This window comes from Lonchura striata, chromosome 13 (genome assembly GCF_046129695.1).
Source record: "Lonchura striata isolate bLonStr1 chromosome 13, bLonStr1.mat, whole genome shotgun sequence".
NCBI classification, from domain to species: domain Eukaryota; kingdom Metazoa; phylum Chordata; class Aves; order Passeriformes; family Estrildidae; genus Lonchura; species Lonchura striata.
This window is the reverse complement of record NC_134615.1, coordinates 21,595,897-21,621,909: the sequence shown is the minus strand read 5'-3', so window position 1 is coordinate 21,621,909 and position 26,013 is coordinate 21,595,897. Positions and strand designations below refer to the sequence as shown.

The 26,013-nt window shown below is 62.7% G+C and overlaps 1 protein-coding gene across 1 annotated transcript in view; it reads left to right on the top strand.

The window, feature by feature from the left end:
- The window catches only part of GSE1 (Gse1 coiled-coil protein), a 104,460-nt gene that overhangs the window by 12,798 nt on the left and 65,649 nt on the right, over window positions 1-26,013 (top strand). The window contains exon 2 of the mRNA XM_077786386.1: window positions 23,949-24,111. Coding sequence (XP_077642512.1) covers window positions 23,949-24,111 — 163 coding nt within the window. The remainder of the gene's footprint in view (window positions 1-23,948; window positions 24,112-26,013) is intronic.

Sequence of the window (26,013 nt, the reverse complement as noted above, 5' to 3'; positions counted from 1 at the left end):
ATAAATCCTGCTGTCCTGTCCTTCCCTGCTTTCCCATGCAGTGTGTGCTCTCACCCTGACCTTCCCCACCGGAGCTGCTGGGGTCCAGTGAGCCCAAATCGGGCTCCATCCTTTACCCACCCTTGCTCCTTCTCCTTCACTCACGACGATTTCCTCCCTCTTTGCTCATCTTTTGCCCCACCCCTTGGTGCCCTAGTTCTGGCTGTGCTGGCGCTGTGCCCGGTGCCCTCTGCTCGGAGCGGAAGGAAGGGCTCCAGGGAGGGATGGTGATGCCAGCAGGGCTTTGTCCTTGGCTTGGACAAAGGGACTGACCCCTCACAGGGGCTTTGGGCCCATGGACATCATGGGTGCTGCTCCCCCAGGCGAGCAGGAGTCTTGCAGGACACAAAGAGACAGCGGAGGAGAGAGATGCCACCTCTCTTTTTGCACTTTGGGGACCTTGGGACAAAATGCAAGTGGTGCTGCTCCCCTTTGGGCTCCCAGAGGAAGGGGGAAACCCTCAGGGTGAGATGATTTTGGGTGGCATTGAGGCTGCCTGGGGGGGTGGCTGGGCAGGGTGGCTGCGAGCTGGGCACCCCCAGGCCAAGCTGGGGGGTGACGTGTGCCCGGTGTCCCTGTCCTGGGGACAGCCACACAGAGCTGGCCTCACAGCTGCTATTTCTGACCAGCCCGTGGCCTCTGCACCGCAGCCACCGCCGGGGCCAGCAGCTGCTGCCCTTTCCCCTCCCATCCCCTCCGAGCCGTGGGATGGATGGATGGATGGAGGGATGGATGGATGGAGACAGGATGAGGATTCCCCCCAGCGTGGGCAGCGAGGCATCAGCTCAATCCCTCTGGGGATCTTCCCTCCAGCCCCGTTTTCCTCCTCTTTAGAGCCGTGTCTCTGCGGCTCTGTTTGGTGGGCGGCTGTAAAAATAGCACTTGGTTTGAGTTAGGAGGGTGGCGGGGAAGGGCCGGGAGGGGGCCGGGGTGCAGGGGGAGGTCCGGTTTCTCCCTTTCCTGGAGGAATTAGGGAGGCCACATGCTGCCAGGAGTGTTTGGCTGGTAGAGGCAAGCGGAGGCTCCGAGGAGGCGAGCAGGCGTCCGCACAGATGGAAATTTGATCACCCACGGCTCAACAGATTGTTTGATTTATTTTAAAATCAAGCAGATGGCTGCAACAGGAGTTTGTTTAAGTTCAGCTCCGAGCTGGGCCAACGGCCAGGATACTCGGGGGTAGGCGTGCCAAAAAATGTTCAATGACTTTGGTCATCACCCACCTCTCCTCCTCCTCCTCCCTTCCCTCGCTCCAGCGCACACACCCCGCTCCCCCTCTTATCGCATCCTCGCCTTCATCTCTTGGCTCCCGCGTCTCGCTTTGTCTCTCCCGGCGGGCGCAGCCTTGCCCTCCGCTTTTCCTCCCCTTCCACGAGCTCCAGAGGGTTTAACTCTTCCCCAGCCATCCCCTCGCCCTAATTCCCTTGTGCTGGAGGGGTGCAGTGGGGCTTGTCCCCGTGGGAGAGAGGGAGAACCCCCATCCCCGGCCTCTCCCCTCGTGTCTACCTTCTCGGGGACCAAGCTGGGTGGAGCTGGCTGGATGCCCAGAGGGATGCCCTGACCCATGCCCTGACCCCCACGGCTGTCCCTCTGTGGTGGGGAGGGCTTTGGATGCATCCTGGTGTCCCCCTACCCTGTCCCGAATTGGTGGCAGCCTGGCTGAGTTGGGGTCCCAGCAGTGAGGGACCCCCGTGGTGGGGTGTGAGGGGTGAGCTGGGCATGGAGCAGAGCCCCTGCTGCAGCCCGTGGTGGCTCTGTGTGTTCCTGGCCTCGCTGCCAGCAGGGAAGGGGCTGGAGGAGCCAGTGGGAACAGCCTGGGATGTGCTAAACTGCTGTAAATGGGATGAGGCCTGCTGTGCTCAGGGCTTTAAATCACCCAGTGCCACCAGGCTGCCACTGCCCAGGGGGGGTCTGACCACCCCGGGGTGGCACAGTGTCCCCAGCACGCCTGGCCATGTCCCCTCAGTCTGCCAAGGGCCATCTGGGGTGCTCTGTGGCAGGGACAAGGAGCTCTCTGCACCTCCTGGGGCCAGCGGGTGGGATGCTCCAGGACCACCGGGCAGCCTTGCTGACCTCGGGACATCCCCGTGCACAGCAGCAGGTTCAGTGCAGCCTCTCCCTGCAGGCTTTCCTGCCAGAGAATCGCCCATTCTCCCATTTTTTGGGAGCAGAACCATACGATGAGACCCCTGCCCAGCTCCCCCCTGCTCTCCGGGGCGGGCTGGGGGCTGTGGCTCCTGCTGGGAGCAGTGCGTGGGGCTGGAAGGGGTTAAGGCAGGCAAAGGAAAACAAGAGTGCTGCAGGGCCTGGGTGGCTGACAAGCCAAACAACTGTTTTTGACTCACTGTTGCTGCCTTGCCAAGTGCAATTGCTTCCACATTCCCATCCCCTGGCTGCAGGGGCGCGGGGAGATGTTGGCTTTTTGCGGTCAGGAGGGGAAGGGGGATGCCGGGGGAAGGGCTGGCTCTGCACTGCTTTTTCTCAGCTCTTCTCTCTTCAGTTCCCCTCCCTGGCCAGGGGCAGGGGGTGATGCTGCTGGTGCCACAGGGCTGATGGTGCCGGGGTTACTCGGGCCAGCTTCTGGTGGAGCACCCCTTCTGCCAGACCTAAAGGTGGGAGAGGGAATGGGGGGGGTAAAATGCACCCCCAGGGTGGCTGTCCTGCCTTTTCCTACTGTTTGTCTGCAGGGAAGAACCTGAAAAGTGGCTCCTGCTCTCTCAGGGGGTGCTGGTGGGTGTTGGGGGCCAGCAGCACCCATTTCCCCCCCTCCTGATCCCCTCAAGAGTGGAGCCCCACACCCTCAGTGTCCCCACTGCGACCCTCCACAGGGATGGGGAGTGATCCCCTTGCTCAGAGATGTGAGTTCTCATGTGAGGCTGGGCCCCCCACCTTGCCTGGGTGGGGGCAAATCTGCCTGCGGGCTTTGGGGGACACACACAACCCCAATAAAATCCCCAGGCCTCCGGGTGCTGGTGCCGTTGTGCTGGAGACAGGAAGAAATAATTCCTTGGAGAAGAGGCTGGGGAGTTAGAGTGAAGATTTGAGCTACTCGGGGCCGCTGCTTTGTGGAGTTAATTATCTTCTGAGTCTGGGGTTTTTGGGTGTTTTTGGAGTTGGTGGTTTTTGGGTCTTTTTTTTTTTTTTTTTTTTTTCTCCTTGGGATTATTTCTTGGCAAATGAGGCGTTGTTCTAAAGCACTGAGCTCTTCTCCCTCGGAACTCCTGGCTGCTAAGTGCTGTGGAGGAGATCCTGGTCTTAAAAAAAATAACACACCAAAAAAAAAAAAAACCCAAAAAAACCACCCTCAAAAAAAGCCCTGCTGCTTTTGCAGTGTGAATATGGGGTCCGGGATAGCTCAGGAAGATTCTGTGTTCCTGGAGGTGTTTCTCTGGGGAAGCTGGAGCAGGAACCTCCTGTGGGATGGGTGTTGTGGGAGGATGTGGAGATCCTTGGAGGGGTACGTGGTCCCTGCAGGGCTGCGAGCTTTTTGGGGTCCCCCACAAAGTCCAGCCTGGATTGGGGGTCTGGAAGGAACCCCCAGCATTTGTGAGGGTGCCCTGTGAGCTGTCCCTTGGGTGAGGAGGGGGTTTATGGGGCATCTGGTGTGGCAGTTGTTTCCCCATTCGGGATGTTGTGGGGTTGGGACATTGCTCCAGCATCACGTTCCCATCACCCTGCGGCTCCTGGGGCTCTGCTGCTGCCTCCCCCCACTTTGGACAGGCCACTTGCCCCTCCTGGCTGTGGAGAGGGTCTGGGTGTGCTGGGACAGCCGGGACTGTGGTGCAGGGGATGCAGAGGATGGCCTGGATGCTGTCGGACAAACGGGACGCTCACCTGGAGCTGCTCCTGCGGGATCTGGCTCCTCTCGCTCCTGCTGCTGGCCCTGCTTCATCTCATCCTCCCCAGGGGAGGGAGGCAGCAGCAGAGCAGCAGCTGGTGCTGCTGGAGGTCAGGATGGAAACCCCTTCCCCTGTTCCTGATGAAGGAAGGACCCCCAGAGCTTTGCCCAAAATATCCCAATATCCATGAGGGATGTGGGAGAAATGGCTCTGGACCCCCAGAGCTTTGCCCAGAACATCCCAATATCCACCAGGGATGTGGGAGAGATGGCTCTGGACCCCCAGAGCTTTGCCCAGAACATCCCAATATCCACCAGGGATGTGGGAGAGATGGCTCTGGACCCCCAGAGCTTTGCCCAGAACATCCCAATATCCACCAGGGATACGGGAGAGATGGCTCTGGTCACACCATCCCTCATCCCACCTTCAGGAGAGCTTCAGTCCAACTTCTGCCCCTCTCCTGAGCACCCCCCACCCTGCAGCACCCATCCACGCCACTGGCACCCCGCTGGCACCGTGTCACCAGGGCAAACCCCCCAAACTCTGCGGAACAAACCAAAGGGCCCTCCCTGTGTGCCCCCCAGCCACAAGTGGCAGGGGATGCTCGTGTCCCCAAAGTCGTGTCCCCATGTCAGACACTTTGTCAGCTCCTAATCCCGACATGGGAAGGCAATTAGGGGCCCTTGGGACAAAATGCAAAAAAAAAGGGTTTGTCCTTGGCTTGGACAAGGGACTGACCCCTCACAGGGGGACATCATGGGAGCTGCTCCCCCAGGCGAGCAGGGGTCTTGCAGGACACAGACAGCGGAGGAGGGAGATGCCACCTCTGTTTTCGCACTTTGGGGACCTTGGGACAAAATGCAAGTGGTGCTGCTCCCCTTTAGGCTCCCAGAGGAGGGGGAAACCCTGAGGGTGAGATGATTTTGGGTGGCACTGAGGCTGCCTGGGGGGTGGCTGGGCAGCGTGGCTGCGAGCTGGGCACCCCCAAACTCTGCGGAGCAAACCGAAGGGCTCTCCCCGTGCGCCCTGGGCACGAGTGGCAGGGGATGCTCGTGTCCCCGATGTCGTGTCCCCATGTCGGACACCTTGTCAGCTCCTAATCCCGACATGAGAAGGCAATTAGGGGCCGGGATCCCCTTGCCCAGGCGGCAGATGGGGCGCGGTGCCGCCGTGGGGCTGGGGCTGGGGCCGGGGCCGGCTCTGCCTCCGAATGTGTTTGCAAATCCTCCCCAGCTGAGGGGATTAAAGCCGGCATCTGGCTCGCTTTAGAATATTAAAACAAAGGCAGTTGTAGGCGCCATGATCGGGGGCAGGCGAGGGAGGGAGCGGGGCCGGGGCTGGGGGGGGGAGCTGGGAAAGTCTGCAGGAATCCCCCCCTCCTCTCCCAGCCTTTCCAGCGGGTTTTGCCTAAGGAATAAACCCCGCGGTGGGGCGAGGACAGCCGGGCACAGGCGGCAGCACCCGGGCAGCGGGGGGATGCAGGATGCTGGGGGCGGGCAGGCTGCAGGGGTGCTTTCTTTTTTTTGGTGGGGGGGAGAGGTTTCTCTCTGCTTTTTCCACCCCGTTGCGCTGTTCTGGAAGCGGCAAGAATTCAGGAAGCCGGCGTGCGGCGAGTGCCAAGTCAGGCTGTACCGCAGCCAAGCCCCTGCTTGTTTTCTCGTCTTGCTGGAGCCAGTAAGTGACCTTATTAGCTTAGGGGGCAGCTGCCTTATTAACACACATCTGGCGGCGAGGGGGCCGCATAGGCTCGATATTGTCTCCCTGCCTGCTCCCAGCATGGCTGGGGGGGCTCCCCCGTGGATTCTGCCACCCCTCCCGCTAGCAGGGCTGGCATCCAGGCAGCCCTGCTCCCCCCATCCCCCCAGGAGGGGATTTGTGCTGGGGAGGGGGCAGGATTAGGCAGATGGGGTTTGGATTTGTTGGGGATTAATAATTTAAGATTATAATCTGTGTGAGGTTATAATCTGCAGGGGAAGGAGGAGGGTGTGGGGTCCCCCAGCAGTGTGGGGCCCATGCTGCTGGCATTCCCATGGATGCTGCCCCATCTTCCTTGTGGGGCGGGCTCTGCTTTTTGGGGCACAGCATCGCCCTGCGGGATGGGATCGCTCAGAGGGGCTGGACCACCCATGCAGCATCCTCACATCCCTGCCAGCAGCCGGGGTGGGCACTGGGATTTCCTTCTGGATTGGTGTCAGTGTCTCCTGCAGCAAGGAGAGCCTCTAGCACGCCGGCTTCGGGGCTGTTCCAGCACACTTGGCTCTCGAAGCGGGTGGGTTCCCAGGAGGATGGGAGCTGGGAGGCTCCTGCTGGGCCAGGATAGGGAGCTGGGGGCTTTTTGCAGGTGTTGAATCACCCCAGGCTCCGCTCAGGGCACCCTGTGGGTGCAAATCCCATCACAACCAGCCATCATCCAGCCCTGTGCCAGTGTCCCCCCTCACCCGGAGCTGCCCGTTTCCTCTCCCTGGGTACCATCAGAGCCGAGCTGTGCCACCTCCCCCGACCTGGCCCATCCCGGGGGTGCTGGGCGCCCGCCCTCCCCTCCACAGCACAGGGATGCCCTTTGTCCTTCTTGGCGAGGGGGGGAACTCAGCAGCTCTTGGCTTCTCCCTTCTGTTTTGGAAACTCAAAACATTTGCAGGGCGGCCCACTCGCGCCCTGCCGCCACGGAGGGAGGCTCTTGGCTGACTCCTCTGCTTTCCTTGGCCGCTGCTCCCTCCCGCTCACGCTCAGGGGGGGGCTTTTCTCCGTCCACCTCCTCACCCCTCTTTTTTTCTTTTTTCCCCCTTTTTTAAAGATTTTTTAAATTTTTTTTTCACTTCCCTATGCTGTAAGCTTGGAGAAACACCCCCAGCCTGCAGGAAGGGCCAGCGAGGGGGCCAGGAAGCAGAGGCCAGGGCAAGCGTGGTGCCCGCCGGGCCCTGGCACTGACCTTGCTGTCTGCTGTGCCGGGTGGCCGGAGCGGCCCCGTGCTGCAGCAGCACTAATGAGCTCTGCCTGAGCAGAAGGATTAATTAGCTGCTGGGAGGAGAGGATGGGAGGGGGGACTCCGGTGCCACCACCAGAGCCTGGCACGGCACGGCGCCCAGGGCTGCGACACCGGCGGCGTTTTTGGGATGCTCCAGGAGGAGATGTGGCTCTTCCTGGACCAAATGCCATGAGCCAGGAGGGCAGAGGGAATCCCAGTGCCACATACAAGAGCTGCTGATAATCACGCAGGGTCCTGCTCTCTGTATTCAATTCTTCCCCCCAAAAAAAGCCTTGTAGGTTATTTTTTTTATTGCTGCTTCTGTGCTGCTGTCCCTGTGGGAATGGGAACCGAGGGTGTGACATGGATGTGTTAAATATGTCCTGTGGAATCTAAAATGACATTACAGGGGACAAAGTGGCAGCTGGCTGGGAGCTGTATATGGCTGGGGGGTCAGTCCTCACCCCCAAATCCCAAGAGCTCAGGGATGCTCAGGAGCGTTGTGCTGGGCACTGTCACCCTCCTGGAGGGGTGTCCCCGAGCTGGCTTGGGGCTTTTGGTGTCACATTTAGCTGGGTGGATTTTAGGGGGGGTGGCTGTGTGCCTTGTCCTCCACCCGCCCCTCGGTGCCCCCTCCTCTCTGGAGAAGCAGACACGGGGCAGAGGTGACATCAGGGGGACCCTGGAGAGACAAGCAGGGACACGGGGCAGAGGTGACATCAGGGGGACCCTGGAGAGACAAGCAGGGACACGGGGCAGAGGTGACATCAGGGGGACCCTGGAGAGACAAGCAGGGACACGGTGTTGAGGCCGGGAAGGTCGCGAGGACGCGGAGCTTGAACTTGAATTAGATGGTAATTGCGACGTGCCTAATTACAGGGAAAGAGCAAATCACTCCGGTGCTTCATAAAGTGTCTGACACGGAATAACGAGGATAATTAGCAATCAGACGGGAAGCTGCTGCCTCCCTGGCCCCTGAAAGCCCTGGGGAGCCCTGCTCCCCCTCCCCTCCGACAGCATCTGCCCCTGCCTGGGGTGGTTTGTCCCCCCCCATGGGACGTGTGCCCCCCAGCCCCCCAAAATGGGACATTGGCCCAGCAGAGCCCCCCGAGCTGGGGTGAGGCACAGCTGGTGGCCATGTCCCCTTCCCAAGGGGGTCTGGTGGCTGTGCTGGTGTCCCTTCCCACGTGTGTGTGTGTCCAGGTGTGCATCCCCGTCTGTGTGCATGTGTGTGTCCTGGTGTCTGTCCCCATGTGTGTGTGTGTGTCCAGGTGTCCGTCCCCATGCGGATCCTTGTCCAGGTGTCCATCCCCACGTGTGTGTGTGTGTCCAGGTGTCCGTCCCCACATGGATCCATGTCCAGGTGTCCCTCCCCATATGTGTGTGTGTCCAGCTGTCCGTCCCCACGTGGATCTGTATCCAGGTGTCTGTCCCCACATGGATCTGTGTCCAGGTGTCCATCCCCACGCAGATCCGTGTCCAGGTGTCCGTCCCCACCCCGTGTCCAGGTGTCTCTCCCCATATGTGTGTGTGTGTGTCCAGGTGTCCGTCCCCACGCGGATCCTTGTCCAGGTGTCCATCCCCATGTATGTGTGTGTGTGTGTCCAGGTGTCTGTCCCCACGCGGATCCGTGTCCAGCTGTCCGTCCCCACCCCGTGTCCAGCTGTGCAGCCCGTGCCTGCTGCCAGCAGTGCATTAATGCTGCCTGACGCTAGAGCGCACCAGAAGCATGTCGTGACATCCTCCCGGGGACACGGCTCCCGGCAGGGCCACCTGCCCCGGCCACCTGCCCCACCCACCCTGCCGTGACCCCGGAGCCACCAGGGCCACCCTGCCGGGGACCCCGGCCGGCCCTGGTGGCCGCAGGGGACGTGGGTGGGTGACAGGGCTGGGACTGATGGTGCCTAATTGCACTCGGAGGGAACGGGAAGGGTGGGGACTTGTGGCACCCTAAAAATCCCCCCTGCCATCCCAGCCTGGCTGCTGTCACCCCTGGGGGACCGGGAGGAGGGCGAGGAGTGTCTGCTCCCAATTAGCTGCACCTTTTAATGATGCTGCTGTTGGTTTAGGGAATGTGTGTCCCCGCTCAGGGAGGCTGGGTTGTGCTGGGGAGAGGATCCTAAACCTCCTGTCCTCCCATCCCAACATCCAAAGGCTGAGGAATATCCTCCCTCTGGGCATGAAGGGACTTCCCAGCCCCAAAATGCCCCTGGCTGAGGGGTGCCAGGCTGCTTGGGTGATTTCACTCCAACTCCTGCTTCCCTGGAGCCACTTCACTCCTGTCCCCCACCCAACACCAGCAGGGCCCATCCCTCTGTCCCCTTCCCAGCACCTTCTGGCAATCCCACAGCAGATCCCACCAGGATTTTTGGACTGGTTTGCTGCTGGGTTTGCTGGGAGGGCTGAGCGCATCGGTGCCACCATGGGGATGATGTTCCCAGTGTCCCTGAGTGCTGGGACAGGGTGGAAGTCACGCTTCCTCCTCCTCCTCCGTGCCTGTCTCCTTCCCTCCTCTCCTGCCGGCTTCTCCTTTTTTGTTTCCCCCTCTTGGAGCAGCTGTTCTCTAATAAGCTGTTAATGATGATACAGTAAGTAGGAGCAGAGAGTCCTGCGGGAGCTGCCACGATTTGTGTAATTGGCCTCAGAGGAGACAGAAGTATCTAATATTTACATGCCGGTATTAGTCCCCTGGGAGCCTGCCTGGGCTGGCACGGGAGGCAGCTCCCAGCCCCAACCTGTCTGCTCCCAGCTGATGGCTCCTCAGATCTCCAGAGGATGGGAACTGCCAGCTGGGAATTGGGGGGATCCTCTCCCCCCAAAACAAAAAAAGCTGGGGATGGCTGAGCATGCCCAGCAAAATCTGGGGGCTTTTTGCAGGTGTGGAATCACCCCAGGGCACCCTGTGGGTGCACATCCCATCACAACCAGCCATCATCCAGCCCTGTGCCAGTGTCCCCCCTCACCCAGAGCTGCCCATCTCCTCTCCCCGGGTGCCATCAGAGCCGAGCTGGGAGCACCCCTGTGCCACATCCCCCGTGCTGGCAGCGGGGTTGGGCTGAGCTTCCAGAGGGGATTTTGGGGAGCCCTGCGCTGGGGCGGGGTGGAGGCAGGAGCTGGGGGTGTCCCAGAGTGAGTTCACCAGGGCTTTGAGCTGGCTCTTGAGGCACAGACGTGTTCCTGAGCTGGCTGGTGCCTGCAGCGAGGAGTGGCAGAGAGGGGTGCTCGCCGTGCGGGGGAAACTGAGGCACGCCGGGGGAAACTGAGGCACAAAGGGCTGAGGAGTAGCATGCCCACCCTCCTGCCAGCTCTCACCCTATGGGGGGCTTGCCCTGGGCTCCATCCTGTGTGGACAGGACTGTCCCACTTCCCTCCATACCCCGTGGTGTCCCCAGGGCTCTGGGGCTGTCCCCTCCTGCTGGGGGTCAGGCTCTGGCCAGGATTCCCTCAGCTGAGCTGAGCTGTTTTGGGATGCTGGGGCCGTGCTCACGTTCCTGCACCCCCAAACCTGCAGAGACCCCCCCAAAGGAGAGGGTAGGGACTGGCATGGGGGTACCAATGCTGAGCGTGGGGCCAGGCTGTGGGTACCTCCCAGTTCCCTGGGGGTCCCATTGCCTGCTGGAGGGGACCCCAGCCCTGTGGGATTGTATCCCCAGCCTTTCCCACCCAAATTCCCACTCTCCATTGCCTTGGCAAGGCCTGGAATGGTGGCTCAGTGCAAGGGGATGTCACATCCACGCTGGGGGTGCCCCCCAGAGAGGGTGAGAGGGATGTGGGGGGCTGGTGCGGGTGGCCAGGGGGGTTGTTTTGTGGGGTGCCAGGCTGGGCACAGCTGCTCACCCCGCAGAATGAAAGGCTCAGTGTTTCCCAACTCTTTTCCAAAAGGCAAGCGGGCAGCTTTGCTTTGGAGGTGGCCTCATCCTGCCTGCTGGGGCTGGGCTGGCAGCCACCAGGACCTGGCATCTGTGGGGTGTGTGTGGGGGTTCCGTGGGGTCTCCAGGGGGGCTGCGGTGGGGAATGGCTGTGGGGTGGAGGTGGCTGAGCCCTGGCAGGGCCGTCACATCCCGCGGTGCTTGGCCGCAGTCCTGTGGTTCCACGCTGGTGCGGCGGGGCTGAGGAGCTGCTGGCTCCTGTTCTGCCTCCTTCCCTCGTCCCTCCATCCTTCCCTCTGTCCGTCCCTCCCTCCCTCCATCCCTTTTCGGTTGTTCTCCCCGCTCGGGACGTTCCAGCTCCCTGTCCCTGGCTTCCTGCCAGCCCTTTCCCACCCTCCCCGATCCCGGCTCCAGCCCTGCCTGCTGAGCCCTGGGAGCAGCTGCTTCATCCTCCCCGAGCCAGCGAAACAAGACCTGGCCCTTGACCCCCCGGAGAATCTGGGGGGTGGCAGGTTTGGCCTGGGGACAGCAGGGGTGTCCCCAAATCCCCTGCTGTGTCAGCCACCCCTTGTCCAGGGCAGAGCAGATGGATTTGTGCTGGTGAGGGCTGCAGGGGGGAGCGGGCCAGCACCCCTGGGTGCTCGCAGGCTCTCATGGGGTGGAGGGGGGTGCTCACAGCCCCTCGCACTCCTGTTCTGTGGGTGTTTGGGCAGAGGGGGAGATCCCCCCCCACCTCCTTCCCTCCCTCCTGCCTGATCTGTTCAATCTGCTAAGCAGGGGAATAGTGCAGCCGCCATCTGTGAGCCTGCCAATAATGGGATTAACTCCTTCCCCTGGCCGGGCCGAGCCTGACGCTCGTTCTGGCACCCCCTTCCCGGGGTACCCCCTCCTCCCGCCTGCCCGCCGGGACAGCCGCTGCTGATGGCCCGGGGCTGCCTGGGGACAGCCCCAGTTTGCCCTCCACCAGCGTGGACTCGCCCTCTCCTGCCTCAGTTTCCTCTCTCTTTGCGTCCCTCTGCCTCAGTTTCCCCCCTCCTGCCTGTTTCCCCCTCTTCTGCCCCAGTAGTACGCCATTCTGCCTCAGTTTCCCCTCCTGCCTAGCAGGCTGGATTTGGGGCATTCCAAAGGGCTTCCCCGCGTGGCAGTGGGAGCCCACTGAGCTGTGCGTGAATCCTTCCCGGTTTTTGAGGCAGAGGAATGCAGGATGCGAGCCCACCCCCCTCCCCCCCGGGGAGGGATGCAGGGATGCGGGATTGGAGCCCAACCCCTCCCCACCGCCCCGGGGATGCTGCGCAAGGCTGGGGCAGAGGCGACACCGCACGTGGGGGGGTTCAGGGGACCCCCACCCCCAGCCCTGCAGCTTCAAGCCCTTTTGCCGGGGGCGGGATGCCCCCGCTAATCCTCTTAGGCTGCGCCCCGAGCAGCTGGCGAGGCCGCTGCCCATCCTCCCTCCCAACAGGTGCCCCCCGGCCCCCTCCCCTCCCGGGCTGGGCGGGGGGCTCGGGGCTCCCCGCAGCAGGCAGCCCCCCCTTCCCCTTCCCCCGGGGCCGGCCCGGGAGCGCTCATTAATTATCTAATCTTCCCTTTATGTTTAATTTACAGCCCCGCGCGGCTCTGGCCATATGCTGCTTTTGTTGTGTCTGGCTCTTTGTTGTGGCAGGCAGCGGGGGCTGGCGAGACCCCCCCCCCCCACCCCAACCCCAGCCTTTGATCCCCCCCTCCCCTCCCAGCGCCACCCTCCAGCCACCCCCGCGGCACGGTGGCGAGCCCCGCGGAGGGGGTAAGTGCCTTTTTCTCGGTTATTAATTTCCCTGACCCCCCCTCCCCAGCTCAGCGCAGCCCCCACGCCCCCAGCAGTGTGTGCGTGTGTTGTGTGTGTGTGCGTGTGTGTGTCCCCCGCCTCTCGCCGCGGCTCGGGATGTGATGGGGATGTGATGGGGATGTGATGGGGATGTGATCTCGCGTGTGCGTGTGCGCGGCGCTGCCTCCTCCCGCTGCCGCCGCCGCCGCCGGGGTCACCGCGCTGCCCGCACCGCACCCGCAGGTACGTGCAGGGCAGGCAGCTGCCCGTGCCCTCCCCTCGGACTGTGCCCCCCTCCCTGCCTTACCTGTGCCCCCCAACACACACCCTGGTTCTACCCTCCATCCCCATCCCATCCCATCCCATCCCATCCCATCCCATCCCATCCCATCCCATCCCATCCCATCCCATCCCATCCCCGCCCTGACCCCCGGTCTGCACCTCCCTCCTCTCTGCCTGTACCCCCCTCACTCCTGTACCCCTCCATCCCCATCCGAAATGCCCCCACCCCCTCCTGTGTCCTCCCACCCCCCCGTGCCCCCCTCACCTGCCTGTACCCACCCTGAACCCCCCTTGCTGCAGCCCCTCTCCCACCCCTGTCCAGCCTTGAGGCGGGCACCCCACCAGGATTGCTGGGGGGGATAAATTACTCTGTACCCCCCCGGACTTGTTGTGTGTCCCCCCCAACTTTGCTGGGTGTGTTTGTGGGTGTGGGGGCACAGCGGGGGGACCCCTGTGACCCCCCTGACCCGTGGCGGGTACTTGTGGTTGGGAAGGCTTTGTGGAACTTGCTGCAAACTTTGTGTGGTGCTGCCAGGTGCCTTCTGCACTTCCCGGTTTTTTCAGTATTTTTATTAAAAAAACCAACTTGTAAAATGGTTTTCCTGCACCCCTGCAGGCCCATACACAGCTCTAATGGGGTGCATGGGGGGGCACCCCAACCCGGGGGCTGCAGCACACGCGCCCACCCTTGGGGGGTTCAGGTCTGGCTCCTGGGGGGGCAGTAGGCAAAGGTTTGGGGGCACCAGGCTCTGTCTGTGGGTGATGGGGGACACCCCTGGTGGGATTTGTCCCCCAATAAGAGATGCTGCTGGCCCGTGGGGTGCCCCCCCAGAGGCTTTGTGGGCAGGGGATGGCCAAACCCCCACCCCAGAGCTCGGGGTGGCACACGGGGGGCTGTGCTCGCGCTGTCTGTCCGTCTGTCTGCACCTCCTGCAGCTGCTGCTGCCTGCTCCCTGCCAGCCCGGGGTGCGGAGGGTGCTGCCCATGCCCTGGGAGGGTGGTGCCAAGCTCGCCTTGGCTGGAGGAGCTGCGTGCCAGGCCAAGAGCTGGGCTCGGAGCGCCCCGGCAGCGCTGGCAGGTCACCGTGACCGCCAGCGAGGTGGCAATGCCAGGCCGTGCTGCCTCCTGCGTGCCAGGAGCCACGAGCTGGTGGCAGGAGCTGGACCTGGGGTCACCCGGCCACTGGCCAGGTGAACGAATCTCCTTTCATGGGCACAGGAGGTGGCTGGCGCTGCTGGCATCCTGCTGCTGCTGTGGGGCATCCCGGGGTCTCTGTTGGATGTTGGCTCCTTGTCCCCAAGGGGGTGGGGTGGCTTGGGGAACCCATGTCCTAAAGTGGGATGTGGCAACAGGGGACAGTGGCAGCTGCTGGTGTGGGTAATGACATGGGGGTGGCACTGGATGACCAAGGTACCTGTCCTGGCAGCAGAAAGGGAAACAGAGTGGACAGCACCAGCACTCCTTGTCCGTGCTGGCTGTCCCCACACAGCCCCATGTGCCATCTGAGTGACTGGACTGGCCCTTTTTGGTGTTGTTTCCTGCCCACCAGGTGTGAGGAGCTGAGCAGAGCTCATGCCACCATGCCAGGTGGTCCGTGCTGCCTTCTGGCCATGCTTGTCCCCACGCAAAGTCCTGGCCCCACACCGGGGGTCCCTCCCCACGGAAGTCACCACAGCTCTGTGTCATGGCCAGGTCACGCTGCGTGTCACAAGGAGCCACAACACGAGGCTGGCGTCCCCCCATAGCAGCCCACCCCCTGCCTGTGCCCCACCATCCCTGCCAGCTGGGGAAACTGAGGCAGCGGGGCAGGAGGCGGCTTGCCCAAGGCTCCCAGTGCCAGGGCTGGGGAGAACAAACAGGATTCCTGGCACGGGCTGGCAGTGCCACGTTCTGCCTGCATGCAAGGGCTGCTCTTTGCTGGGTGTGCAGTTTTGCAGCTGGTTCACACCCATGGGGACTGCACCCCTGTCCCCTCAGGTGACACCCCCTCGCCCTGGCGCTGGTGAACGGGGCAGTTGTTCCCCCCGGTGCCCGGCGCTGTGTGTGGCAGGGCTGGCACGGCGAGCAGCTTGGCCTTGGCCCCCTGCCCGCTGCCGTGCCCTTTTCCAGAGGCAGCTGCCTGTGGGCACGGCTTGGCAGCTGGCCCTGCCGCGGGCTGGGCCGGGCAGGACCCCGCTCCTCTGGGCTGCCGGCTCAGCTCCGTGCAGGCTTGCAACACCGCTGCCGTGGGTTTGCAGTTGTCAGCTCGGCCGTGGCGTTTTCACCCGGGTTTCTGTGCCAGCTCCAACCCTAGAGCAGAGGAGGGGATGAACAAGGAGCCGGTTCTCCCCAGTGTGCCGAAAAGTCCCTCTGGAGAGGCGCCCGGTGGCGTCACCCCTTGTAGAAGCGATGTGCCAGCTCTGAAAGCCCCTGGTTTTCCACACCTTGGAGCTGCCCCCGCTTCCAGGGCACTCGGGGTGGTGACATTGCCTGGTCCGTGCTGGGTTCCGGGCATCCCTCCCCTCCCAGCTCGCTTGCCAGCTAATGGCGCGGCTTATTCCTATGGCTTTTTAAGTGCTTAATGGCGCGCGGGGCTAATGATGCAGCTCCCTCTGTTCCTGCCGCCTGGATGGAGGGATGCAGGGATGCATGGTGTCGGATGGCGCTGCCCAACCTCCGGCAATGGGGACAGGGACACGAGGAGGGGGCCCAGCCTGTGCCCCGTGGAGCTGGGGCTTGGGAGCGGGCGTCCTCCTGCCTCTCCTCCCTCCTCCCCTGCACGGCTGCACGGAGCAGTAATGTCACCATAAACGATATTTATCACGAGGTGATAAAAATCTATTTCCAGCGACCTCTTGGAAATGGCCCTCATAAAACCAGGCAGCAGACGGAGGCAGGAGGCAGACAGCGGGGAGGGGGCACGGGCAGGGAAATGGCTGTAATCAGCCAGGGAGCAGAGGCTGGATCTGCCGGGGAGCCGGCCCTGCCATTCCCGACCCCGGGAAATTAATGGCAGCCGTCAAGGCCAGAGGGCTGCCCGGGCACAGCTGTTGGGATGCTGGGGCATCCCAGGGCTGGAGCATCTTGGGATGCAGTATCCAGGCTGTGAAGGGGGAGCCAGAGGGATTTTTGTCTTTAGGTGAACAGGACGGGGGATTCTGTCCATCCTGGGGCGTTCCCAAAGTGACACCTGAGGGATCTTGGGCTGGAGTTGGTCCTGGAGCAGCAGATTCGGATGGGATAGTCAGATTGGGATGGGATAGCCACATTGGGATGGGATAGCCAGATTGGGATGGGATAGCTAGGCTGGGATGGGATAGCCAGATTGGGATGGGATGGTCACATTGGGATGGGATAGCCACATTGGGATGGGATAGCCAGGCTGGGATGGGATAGCCAGATTGGGATGGGATGGTCACATTGGGATGGGATAGCCAGATTGGGATGGGATAGCCAGGCTGGGATGGGATAGCCAGGCTGGGATGGGATAGCCAGATTGGGATGGGATAGCCAGATTGGGATGGGATAGCTAGGCTACCAGCTTTCCTCCCGTGTTCCCAGCCATAGGGATGTCCCCCTCCACTGTCATGCACTGCTGGGTCACCCCAGTGCCCCCTGTGTCCCTCCTGGGGGGCCACCATCGGTCCCAGAGCCCCCCCAGCTCCATCCCTTCAGCACTGATAGCCAGGTGCTGATTCAGCATCCCAACACTAATTACTGAGCCCACGGTGGATCCTGGCCGTAAATTCTCCATCAGGAGTGGTGGAAAACCTCCCTGGCTCCTTTCCCTGCTGACCTGAGCAGAGACTTGTGCTCCCGTGTAATTCATTGGGGTGCTGAGTTGGCCGGAGGCGTGTCATCCCTCCCCACCCAGCTTTGGGGTTCACTGCCCCCCAGGAATCCCTCCTGTGACCCCACATCCCCGCTGCAGCCCGGGCGATGCTGCTGGTCTGGGCATACCTGGGGGCTTTGCCAGCCTTGGAGGAGGGGACAGAGGACATTTGGGACACCTTTTTGGGGCTGAGGAGGTGGGATTTGCTTCTAAAAATGGGGACAGTGCAGAACCCCTGCTTTGTTGTCCCCTGGGGGAGGAGATTGTGAGGGAAAACAGCTCCCAGCTGCAGGGCCTAATCTGCTGCTCTGATGAAGAGACTTTAATCACTTAAAGTAATTAACCAGGTGGGACATTGGCTGGACCCCCACCCCCTCCTCATGCCTGGGTGTCCCCTGCCTGGGGTGGCTCCTTTGTGGGGGGACATGGGCTGGTGACAGGGTGGGGGGCTGGCTGGGCGTGCAGCTCCCAGCCGTGGATCCTCACAGGGCTGTGCCAGGAGGGGACAGCAAGGACGATGGGGACATCCAGGAGGATGGGGACATCCAGGAGGATGGGAACATCATGTGCAGAGCCTCAGGATGCCCGTGGCCGCTCAGGGACTCGATGCCACGGCTGGGCTCGGCGCCCAGCCGGCGCTGTGACACGGCGGGGTGTGTGTGGCAGGTATTATCCTGCATTAAAGTTTCCCCTTGCAGATGGTTCCCGTTTAATCTGCGGCTTAAGGCAGCGCCGGACCCGGCGGTAAGTCCGTCTTTAGATGGCAGGAGGGAGCCGGGAATGGGCGCTGAGCTGCCTGTGGGATGGAGAAGGGGGACATGGAGGATTTAGGGACACAGATTGGGGCTTTAATGCCACCGTGCCACAGGCTGATCACCCAGCCGGAGCGTGGCCCTGGCTGGGATTGCTGTGACGTGCCCCCACCCCAATCCAAGAGGGATTGTGTCCCCTCACCCGGCAGAGCATTGCACCGACCTGGCTGCTCCTCCCTGCCTCAGTTTACCCCTAAGCACGTGTGGGAATGTCCCGAAAACTTGAGCCGCTGTGGGGGGGGTGGGGTTTTCCAGAGTGAAAAGCCCCTTGTGGCAGCCTCTGGTTCCCATGGCAGGTATTTAGGGTGGCGGGGAGGGGACACTGGTCACAGACTGGCCGGCAGCTCTGGAGCTGGAGGTGGGTGAGCTGTGCTGGGTTGTGGTGTCCCTGAGATGGGCATTGGGAGCTGGGGTTGGGGCCAAGCAGCTGCGTGTCCTGTGGGATGTCAGAAGGATTTGGGTGGCAGACTCCAAGCTGCATCTCTCCCATCCCAGTTTTGGTCTCTGTGGGACCTACAGCAGGGCTGGGCTGTGGTGGCAGAGGGAGGTGGGAGCTGCAGGGACACCTGAGGCCGGGCAGTGCCCGCCCCAGCCAGGGCAGTTGGTCTCAGTGTGGAGTGGCAGCATTGCAGCTGTTAACTCTGGAGCAAAGGCTCTGTGCTGCACAACCTTGAGGAAATCCTTGTGGATTTGAAAAAGCTGATTGTTCCCCGCAGGGCCAGGACCAGGAGTGGCAGTGCTGCTGCCAGCCCTGCTGTCCATGTGTGGGTGGGATGCTCACATCCTCCTCTGCCTCAGTTTCCCTGCTTTGAAAGGAGGCTGAAGGGAGCATTCCCCAGCCTGGCGGGGACTGGCAAACACGAGTTACAAATGTCCCCACGGTGGGACAGGGCCCGAGCAGGTCCCATCCTGCCCAGCCAGCCTGGTGCTAGAAGGATGAGCATGGGGGGAATTTGGTGTGGATGTGGAGCATTGTGGAGCACAGCACTGCCTGGGCGTGGGGTGGAGGAGCTGACATCCCCACCAGCCACGGCTCTTCCCATAACCTGGAGAAACTGAGGCACGGGAGGTGCCGCCAATCCCCATGGCCAGAGCCCCAGAGGAGCCCGAGGAAAAGCCGGGAGCGGGCGGCTGTGTGCCCCCCGCCTCCCCCTCCATCACCTCCCTGTTCGCTGGCGAACAAATGTCTGTTCTTGCAAAAAAAAGAAGTGACAGGGGTCGGCGCAGCGCTTTCCACATGACCTGCCCGGGAACAGAGGACGTCTTTGTTAATCCAGCGAGCTGTCAGTTCAGCCTCTTCACAAAAGGCATAAACCACTTATTGCTGCTCTCACCCCTGACCCCGGATCCGCCTGCGCGCCCTCCATTGTGCCGTCTCGAGGAAGCTGGCAAACAATTTCGGCTCCATCTCCCCCTCCCCGCCGGCGGCTGCACACGGGGGCCGCCGCTTGCCCCTCCGGCGTGGGGAGCCGCTGCGGGGGACCCCCCTAAAAACACAGACACACACACCCAGCACCTCCCCCGGCCGCATCTGCGCGCCCGCCGCCTCGCCTGGCAGCTGCTGCGAGGGGATGGGGGCTGCCACAAAGGCAGCAGCTCCCTCCCTCCAGCCCTGCTGCCTCCCGGGGCTGCCGGAGCAGCTGGCTGGAGCCCACAGGCCGTGGAGAGGGGGTGCTGGGTGCTGCGCCCCGTGGGCCTCCTGGCCAAAACCCTTTAATGAGAGGGGACAAAAGCTCCTTAGGGTCCCTGGCTGGGACGGGCCGGGACGGCGGCTTTAGCCAAAGCCGCTTATGGCCGGGCGCAAAGCTGCCAGGAGAGGCCCAGCTCCTCGGGGCTGGCGTGGATGGGGTGATGCTCGTGCCACGCCAGCCTCAGGGTGCCCGGGGGGTCACACGGGGTGACATCCGGGCGAGGGGGCTGAGCACGTGCCGCTCGCCCTGTCCCCTTGGGCCCAGCACCCGGACCCCGCGGCGGGGCTGGTGTGCGCTGGAGCAATTAGATGCAGTCACTTTGGGGCTATATATAACCCAAATTGCTGCCTGCAGCTCGTTAGCTGCTGTCAGGGCCGCTGCGGCCGCGGCGCTGAGGTGGTGTCGCCGTGGGGAGGGGGCTGGAGAGTGACGCAGGGACCTGCTGCTCCCCGGGGATGGGGCAGGAGGGGGACCGTGGTCACACTGGGGTGGCCACAGGGTCAAACTCTCCTTGGGATGGGGTCTTAGGGGGGATGTGCTTCACCCCACGTGTCGCACCGGCTTCTGCTCCGTGTGGTGCAGGGTGGCTGCAGTGACACACGGGTCACAGCCAGGCCTGTCCGCCCCAGGTCTGCCATTCCCAGGGCTCGTGGCACAGCCTGGCTGAGTGTGCTGTGGCACAGGGTGGGCCACTGGTGCATCCCTTGCCCATGCCAGTAGTGTTTCCAGCCTCGCCCGCCCTTGTGGCATCCAGCCTGCCCACAGTCTCCAGCCCCTTCCCTCCGTGCCAGTTCCCGGCTGGGCTTGCGGGCGCGCCGCGGCTCTGCTGGCACACACCGGCCCCCGCGCCGGCGAGCAGCGCGGCACCTCGGGCTGTCTGGGGGCAGCTGCGAGATGAGTGCGAACATATTGTGTGGGCTCCTGGAGCAGGCGTCACGGTGGCGCTGCTGGAGAGCGAGCGGGAACCGCAGCCCTGCCGTGACAAACGGCTCCGGCACAGCCGCGGCCGTGCCCACGCGGGCGCCGCGGCACCGCCGGCACCGCCAGGACACGGAGCGGGCACCTGGGTGGGCAGTGATGCTCATGGGCAGACCCTCGGTGCGTGGTGTCACCTGCCACCACCCTGACACATCCCTCCAGCTGTGTGAATTTCCTGGGGGGCCACATCCCCATCTTGGGAAGGGTTAACGGCACTGTGTCTCTGTCTGGAGCCTTTTGTTTCTTTCCCCTTTTTTTTTTTTTTCCCTTCCCCTCTTTAATGAGGAGTTAGCACAGCTGTAATTGTAGGTTCCAACTTCCCGCCAGCAAACACGCCTGAGAAACTTTAAATACGGTGGAGATGCATGGAGCCAGCCACCACCCCCTCCTGTGGGCACCCATCAGGGCCAAGCCATGCCACCAGCATGCTCCCCAGCCCCCCAGGGGCACCCCAGCCTGCTCTGCGGGAAAACCCTGTGTTCTCAGGCTGCTGGGACAAGGAGGAGAAGGGCAGAGGCTCCCTGGAGGGAAGAGCAGCTGGAACGGTCTGGGGGAACACAGGGCAGGGGCTGTGCTGTGATAAAGCCCCAGCAGGAGCCAGGGGGCTGGAGGGCCTCAGCCACAAAGGGAACTGGGGGGAGCCTGCTCCTGCAGCCCTCAGCACTCCAAAACCCCCTTTTACCCCGAGCACCGCCTCCCTGGCCTGCGGGGAGCCGGGCACAGCGAGGGTTTGTGTCCCCCAGGCCTTCAGCATCCCCTGGGAAGTGCCCCTCTGTGCCGGGCATCCTCCTCACCTCACCCCTTGCCCACTCACCGGAGCTGGCATCGACGCTGTGCCAAACCGCGCAGCCGCGCCGGGGCTTGGCAGGCTGCGTGTGCCGGGGTGATGCCAGCCAAGAGACAAAGATTGCAGCCACCCCCGGTGCCCTGGCTGCTGGCAGCGCAGGGGTTTTCCGGGGTGCTGCCAGCCGGGAGGGTGGAGGCCGGGGTGATGCGGTGGGGGCTCTGCTGTGCCCACGGCATTCCCGTGGGCGGCATTCCCTGGGCGCATTCCCGTGGGCGCATTCCCGTGGGCGCATTCCCGTGGGCGGGTGGCACCGGCGCTGCGTGTCCCAGCAGAGGGTGAGGCGGAATGGGGAAGCCGCGATTTTGGGTGTCCCGAAGGCACAGGAAGCGTGCTGGCGTGGCCTCCTGCCCTCTGCTTTTCCACTCCAGCACTGCCATCCCAAAGCTGGGAGCTGCGGCAGCTGTTTAGCCCGGGGATGGCAGCAGAAGGAATGTGTCCTTGGTGGGGAGGGACACTCTGGGGACAGTGGGAACACTGGGGACACTACCCCCTGCCCTTGGTGCCATTCTTTATGCAGATTGCCATGCTGCCTGCCCTGGGCACCACGCCAAGGGCAGGGGGGGCACTGTGCTGGTGGTGTGGGGCACAGGTGACACGGCTGATGTGGCATCTGGCAGTGCCTCTCTGTGCCTGTCCCTGGAGGCCACCAGCTCTGTTTTGTCCTCCCTCGAGCTTTTGGTACCAAGAAGCTGCTGGGGTAGATGGGGACAGATGCCACCCAGGAGGGGTTTGAGTAGTGTCATGTCATGGGGCCATCCCTGCCAGCTCTGCTTGGAGCCTTTTCCCTGCTAGCCTGCGTGCCAGCTCCATTCTTCCTGTGTTAATAACATCACATAACAATGTCACATTGCTGTCACCTCGCTGCTCACCTACCCCTGACCTGGATGTGCCTGAGGCTGTGCCCTGCGTCCCTGATCCCTGTTGTGGATGTCCTGGGAGCTGTTTCAGGCTTGTCCATCGGCGTGTCACGAGTGGACCGGCCTCAGCTCAGCGCCGTTCGGCAAGCACAGCTCCTGCTCCCCTCTCTCCATCCCTGGAAAAGTGGGATAAGCATCTCCCAGAGCCAGGAGGAGCTGAGCTTTGTCACAGTGGGACATGGGGGATCTGCCAGCTGTCCCCTCAAATTTCAGCGCTTGGTGGCAGAGCACCCTTCCCTCCCAGCCTCTTCTCAAGCACCTCAGGGTGCTGCTTGGCAAATTAGCACCCAAATCAACCTGCTCACCTCTAATTGGGGTTGAGTCTTTGAGGACGTGGCTGGGGAGGAAGGCCCCCGCTCCGAGGGGCTGCTGCCATGCTTTATCTGGGTGGACAGATCCCTCCTAATTGAGCAGATATTCCGTGTTCGCAAACAGATGGCTCCTTTGCATCAATTATTCCTTATCTGTGTAACCGGGGATGATTTGCTGACAGATAGTGCCGGGTGAAGTTGAAGCAAGGAGGCGGCCAGTGCTCGGTGCGGAGCCGGGGGGTCCCAGGGGACAGGGGTGGTGAGGGGGGGTGGGATCCTGGCTGCCCTTGGGCAGGTGGGACCCATCTCTGGTGCCTCTGCATCTCAGCATCCCTTGGCAGGAAAAGAGAGGGGGTGAGGGCTGCTGGTGTGTGGGGCTGATGGGTGGTTTGGGGTCTGGGGGGCTGCCTGGGGAGCAGGAGGGTGCCAGCCTTGGCCCAGCTGTCAAGATCCACTTCCCCCACCAAGACCCTGGTCTGTGACTTCCCAGCTGCGTCTTGCCCAATGTTGCTGTGACACATGATGGGGAGTGATTAATGCTAATTAATAATTAGTTGCTCCAGGTATCAAAGTGCACCCCAGCCTTTTCCCATGCCCACAGGTAGGGGATTGCTGCCTGCTGCTGCTGGTGGCATTGTCCAGTGGCACAGCCTGTCCCCTGAGACATCCCTGCCACCTCCAGGGATCCCAAACCAAGCTGCCGGGGATGGGGACTGATCCCTGGGCTTGTCCCCTGCCCGCTGTGAAAGTCACCTTCTGTTAATCACTGGGAAAAACAAGAGCATCCTGCCATCACCCAGGCAGCCGGTGGCACCCCGCCAGTTGGGGCTGGGACGTGGTGGCACTCGAGGACTCACGGGATGTGCCAAGCGCTCGCGGTTGTGTGGCTCTGCCATATGGATTCCATAAATTAAACCTTTCCAGGAAGCAAACGGTGAATTTATACGTCCACTCGTGTGGCTCATTGAGTCTAAGGGCTTCCCAGCAAAGCACCGGCCATCCATCTCCATGTTTATAGGAGTAATCCTGAGAAAAACAGGATCAACATAAAATCCTCACCATGGTCCTGATGTCCCCAGATCAGGTGCAGGGTGTCCCCTGTGGATGTCACCTGTGGCAGGGGGAGGTCACCTGCGCCCCACCGTACCCAGGGTGGGCACAGCGTCCTGTGAACCCGGGCTGTCCGTGTGCCTTTCCCAGGGTGGCACAACAGCACTGGGATGAGTGTGGCGTCACTGGCTGTTGCTTTATTAAAGCTAAACAGGAGCGGTGACAGCCCAAGCTGTGTGCCCGGGCAGGAGGGTGACAGCTACAACAAACCCCGGGCCACAGCAACGCCCGGGGCTCGACGAGGGGGAACTGTCCCCAAACAAGGCACAGCGGGAATGCCATCCCCATCCCAGCAGCACGTTTCCCTCGCCCGCCTGGCAGGGAAGGCGATGGGGGGGTTGTTGATCTCGAGTAAACACTGCCCGGTTGAGTAATCGGGAGCTGCCTAACCGGCCAGCTGCCGCCGGCGGGCGAGGGGACGCCGCTTTGATTCATGTCCTCGCCCCCCCTGCAGCCTTTCTTGTCTGGCTGTGCTGGGATCCATCGGCCGGATCCAGCTGTAGCCCCACGGCGCGGGCTGGCATGCGGCTCCCGTGCTGGCCACGTGCACCGGCCGGCAGGAAAACAAAAGCATCTTGTGTCCGTGCGCCCCGAACCCCCCCGTGCCCCCCAGCCGTGCCGGCGCTGCTCCGACCGGGAGAGGCAACGGCGCTGAGTCTCTGTCCTGCTTCTCTTCCAGGCGTCCTCTTCGTCCCTGGACACGGCCGCCACCAAGCCTGCGGCCGGTGAGTCCCGGCACCGGGTGGCCAGCGCTGGGGAGAGCCCGGGAACGGGCAGCGCTGTCCCGGACATCGGCCAGCGGACACCTTTGGATGCGGAGGGTGCGGACGCTGGAGCCACAAGTAGGTGATGCGGGGGGATACTGGAGGGTACAAGGCTGCCGTTGCTAAGGGATGTCCCCTGTCCCACTGTGGGGTGACCGTCCATTGCCAAGGGATGTCCCCTGTCCCGCTGTGGGGTGACCGTCCATTGCCAAGGGATGTCCCCTGTCCCGCTGTGGGGTGACCGTCCATTGCCAAGGGATGTCCCCTGTCCCGCCGTGGGGTGACCGTCCATTGCCAAGGGATGTCCCCTGTCCCGCTGTGGGGTGACCGTCCATTGCCAAAGGATGTCCCCTGTCCCGCCGTGGGGTGACCGTCCATTGCCAAGGGATGTCCCCTGTCCCGCTGTGGGGTGACCGTCCATTGCCAAGGGATGTCCCATATCCCACTGTAGGGTGACCGTCCATTGCCAAAGGATGTCCCCTGTCCCGCCGTGGGGTGACCGTCCATTGCCAAGGGATGTCCCCTGTCCCGCCGTGGGGTGACCATCAGCCCAATGTGCCGCTTGGGACTCCTGGTGAAGGCTCATGCCCGGCGGCTCGGGGTTGGGATCCAACACCCGCAGCCCCGCTGGGAAGCCCCGACAGCACCGCGGTCCCTGCCCGCCATCCCCGGGGCCGTGAGTCAGGCCGTGGGTGCCGGGGCCAGCCGCGGTGCTGGGCCGGCTGTGCTGGGGAGCCGGGGGGCCCCCGGGGCTGGGATGGACCGCGGCTCCAGGGACTCGGCCGCCCTGTCCGTCAGGAGCGGCAGCATTTTTAGGAGAGGTATCACGCGTGCTTCCCGCCTGCCGCCTCCCTGGACCGGCTTGTTTGCCAGCCCTTCCCGGCGGGCGCGCCGGGCCGTGTCGTGCTGGGCCATGCCAGGCTCCTTTGATCCGGTAACAACCGCCGATGCCGGTTCCTGGCGCTGGGCTGGCGAGAGCCAGGAACCGCAAGGTGCAGCGGGCAGGAAGCTGGGGCAGGCAGGGAGAGCCAAGGGGCAGCCTGCAGGCCCAGGGGGCTGCTTGGTGGTGAGGATTTGTGACCCCTGACATCCCCTAAGAAGGATCCTTCTCAGGAATGCAGTGGCCCGTGTCACCCATCGATCAGCCCCACAGGGATTTGGCTGTGGTTTGGGGACCCCGCAAGGCGCTGCGTCCCCCGGGGGGGACGGGATGCATTTACAAGCTGCTCACAGCCCAGCCAGCAGTGGTGTGGAGGCAAGCTGGGAGCTGTGGCCTGGAACGGGCCTGCTGGAGTCAGCCCGGGATTTATTACCCTGCCAGTGGCTGCCGGGCAAAGGTGACAGTGACTAATGGCTTGTTACACGCCTGCCACATCTCATCTGCGCCGCGTCCGGCTGCTGCGCTCCCAGCCCTGCTGTGCGTGCAGCCTGAGCTGCGTCCCTTCCTGGGGGGCACACAGGGGTGACCCCCCCTTTGCCCCTGCGGGGACCTCGGCCAGAGAGGTGACAATGACATCTGGACAGCTTGGCATGGGATCTATCCCCGTGCTGAGCATGGAGACCCACGCTGTCAGCGTTCCTTGTGGCCGGGCAGAGCCAGGCTGGCATCTGTGGGAGCACCTCAGTATCTTGGGGGTGGTGACACATCCCGGGGTGTCCTGCTGAGCTCCGTGTGACACACGGGACTTCCCAGCGCTCAAAACCCCTTTGTGGTTGCCAAACCATGAGCCACTGCTCTGCCAGCACGGTGTCAATCCCGTGCCAGGGTGGCTGGTTTGGGGTGCTGAGGGGATCCTGCGTGCGTGTCCGGATGGATGCTGACGGAACCACAAATGCATTCACCAGGAAAATTAAAAAATTAACAGGCATTGGCTCACTCTAGATTAGTAAAGGCAGGAGATAAAAGCGGCTCTTTATACCTTGTGAGAATTGCTGATAAGGGCATTTGTTCCTCTGTATTCTTTAAAAAGAATGCAATAA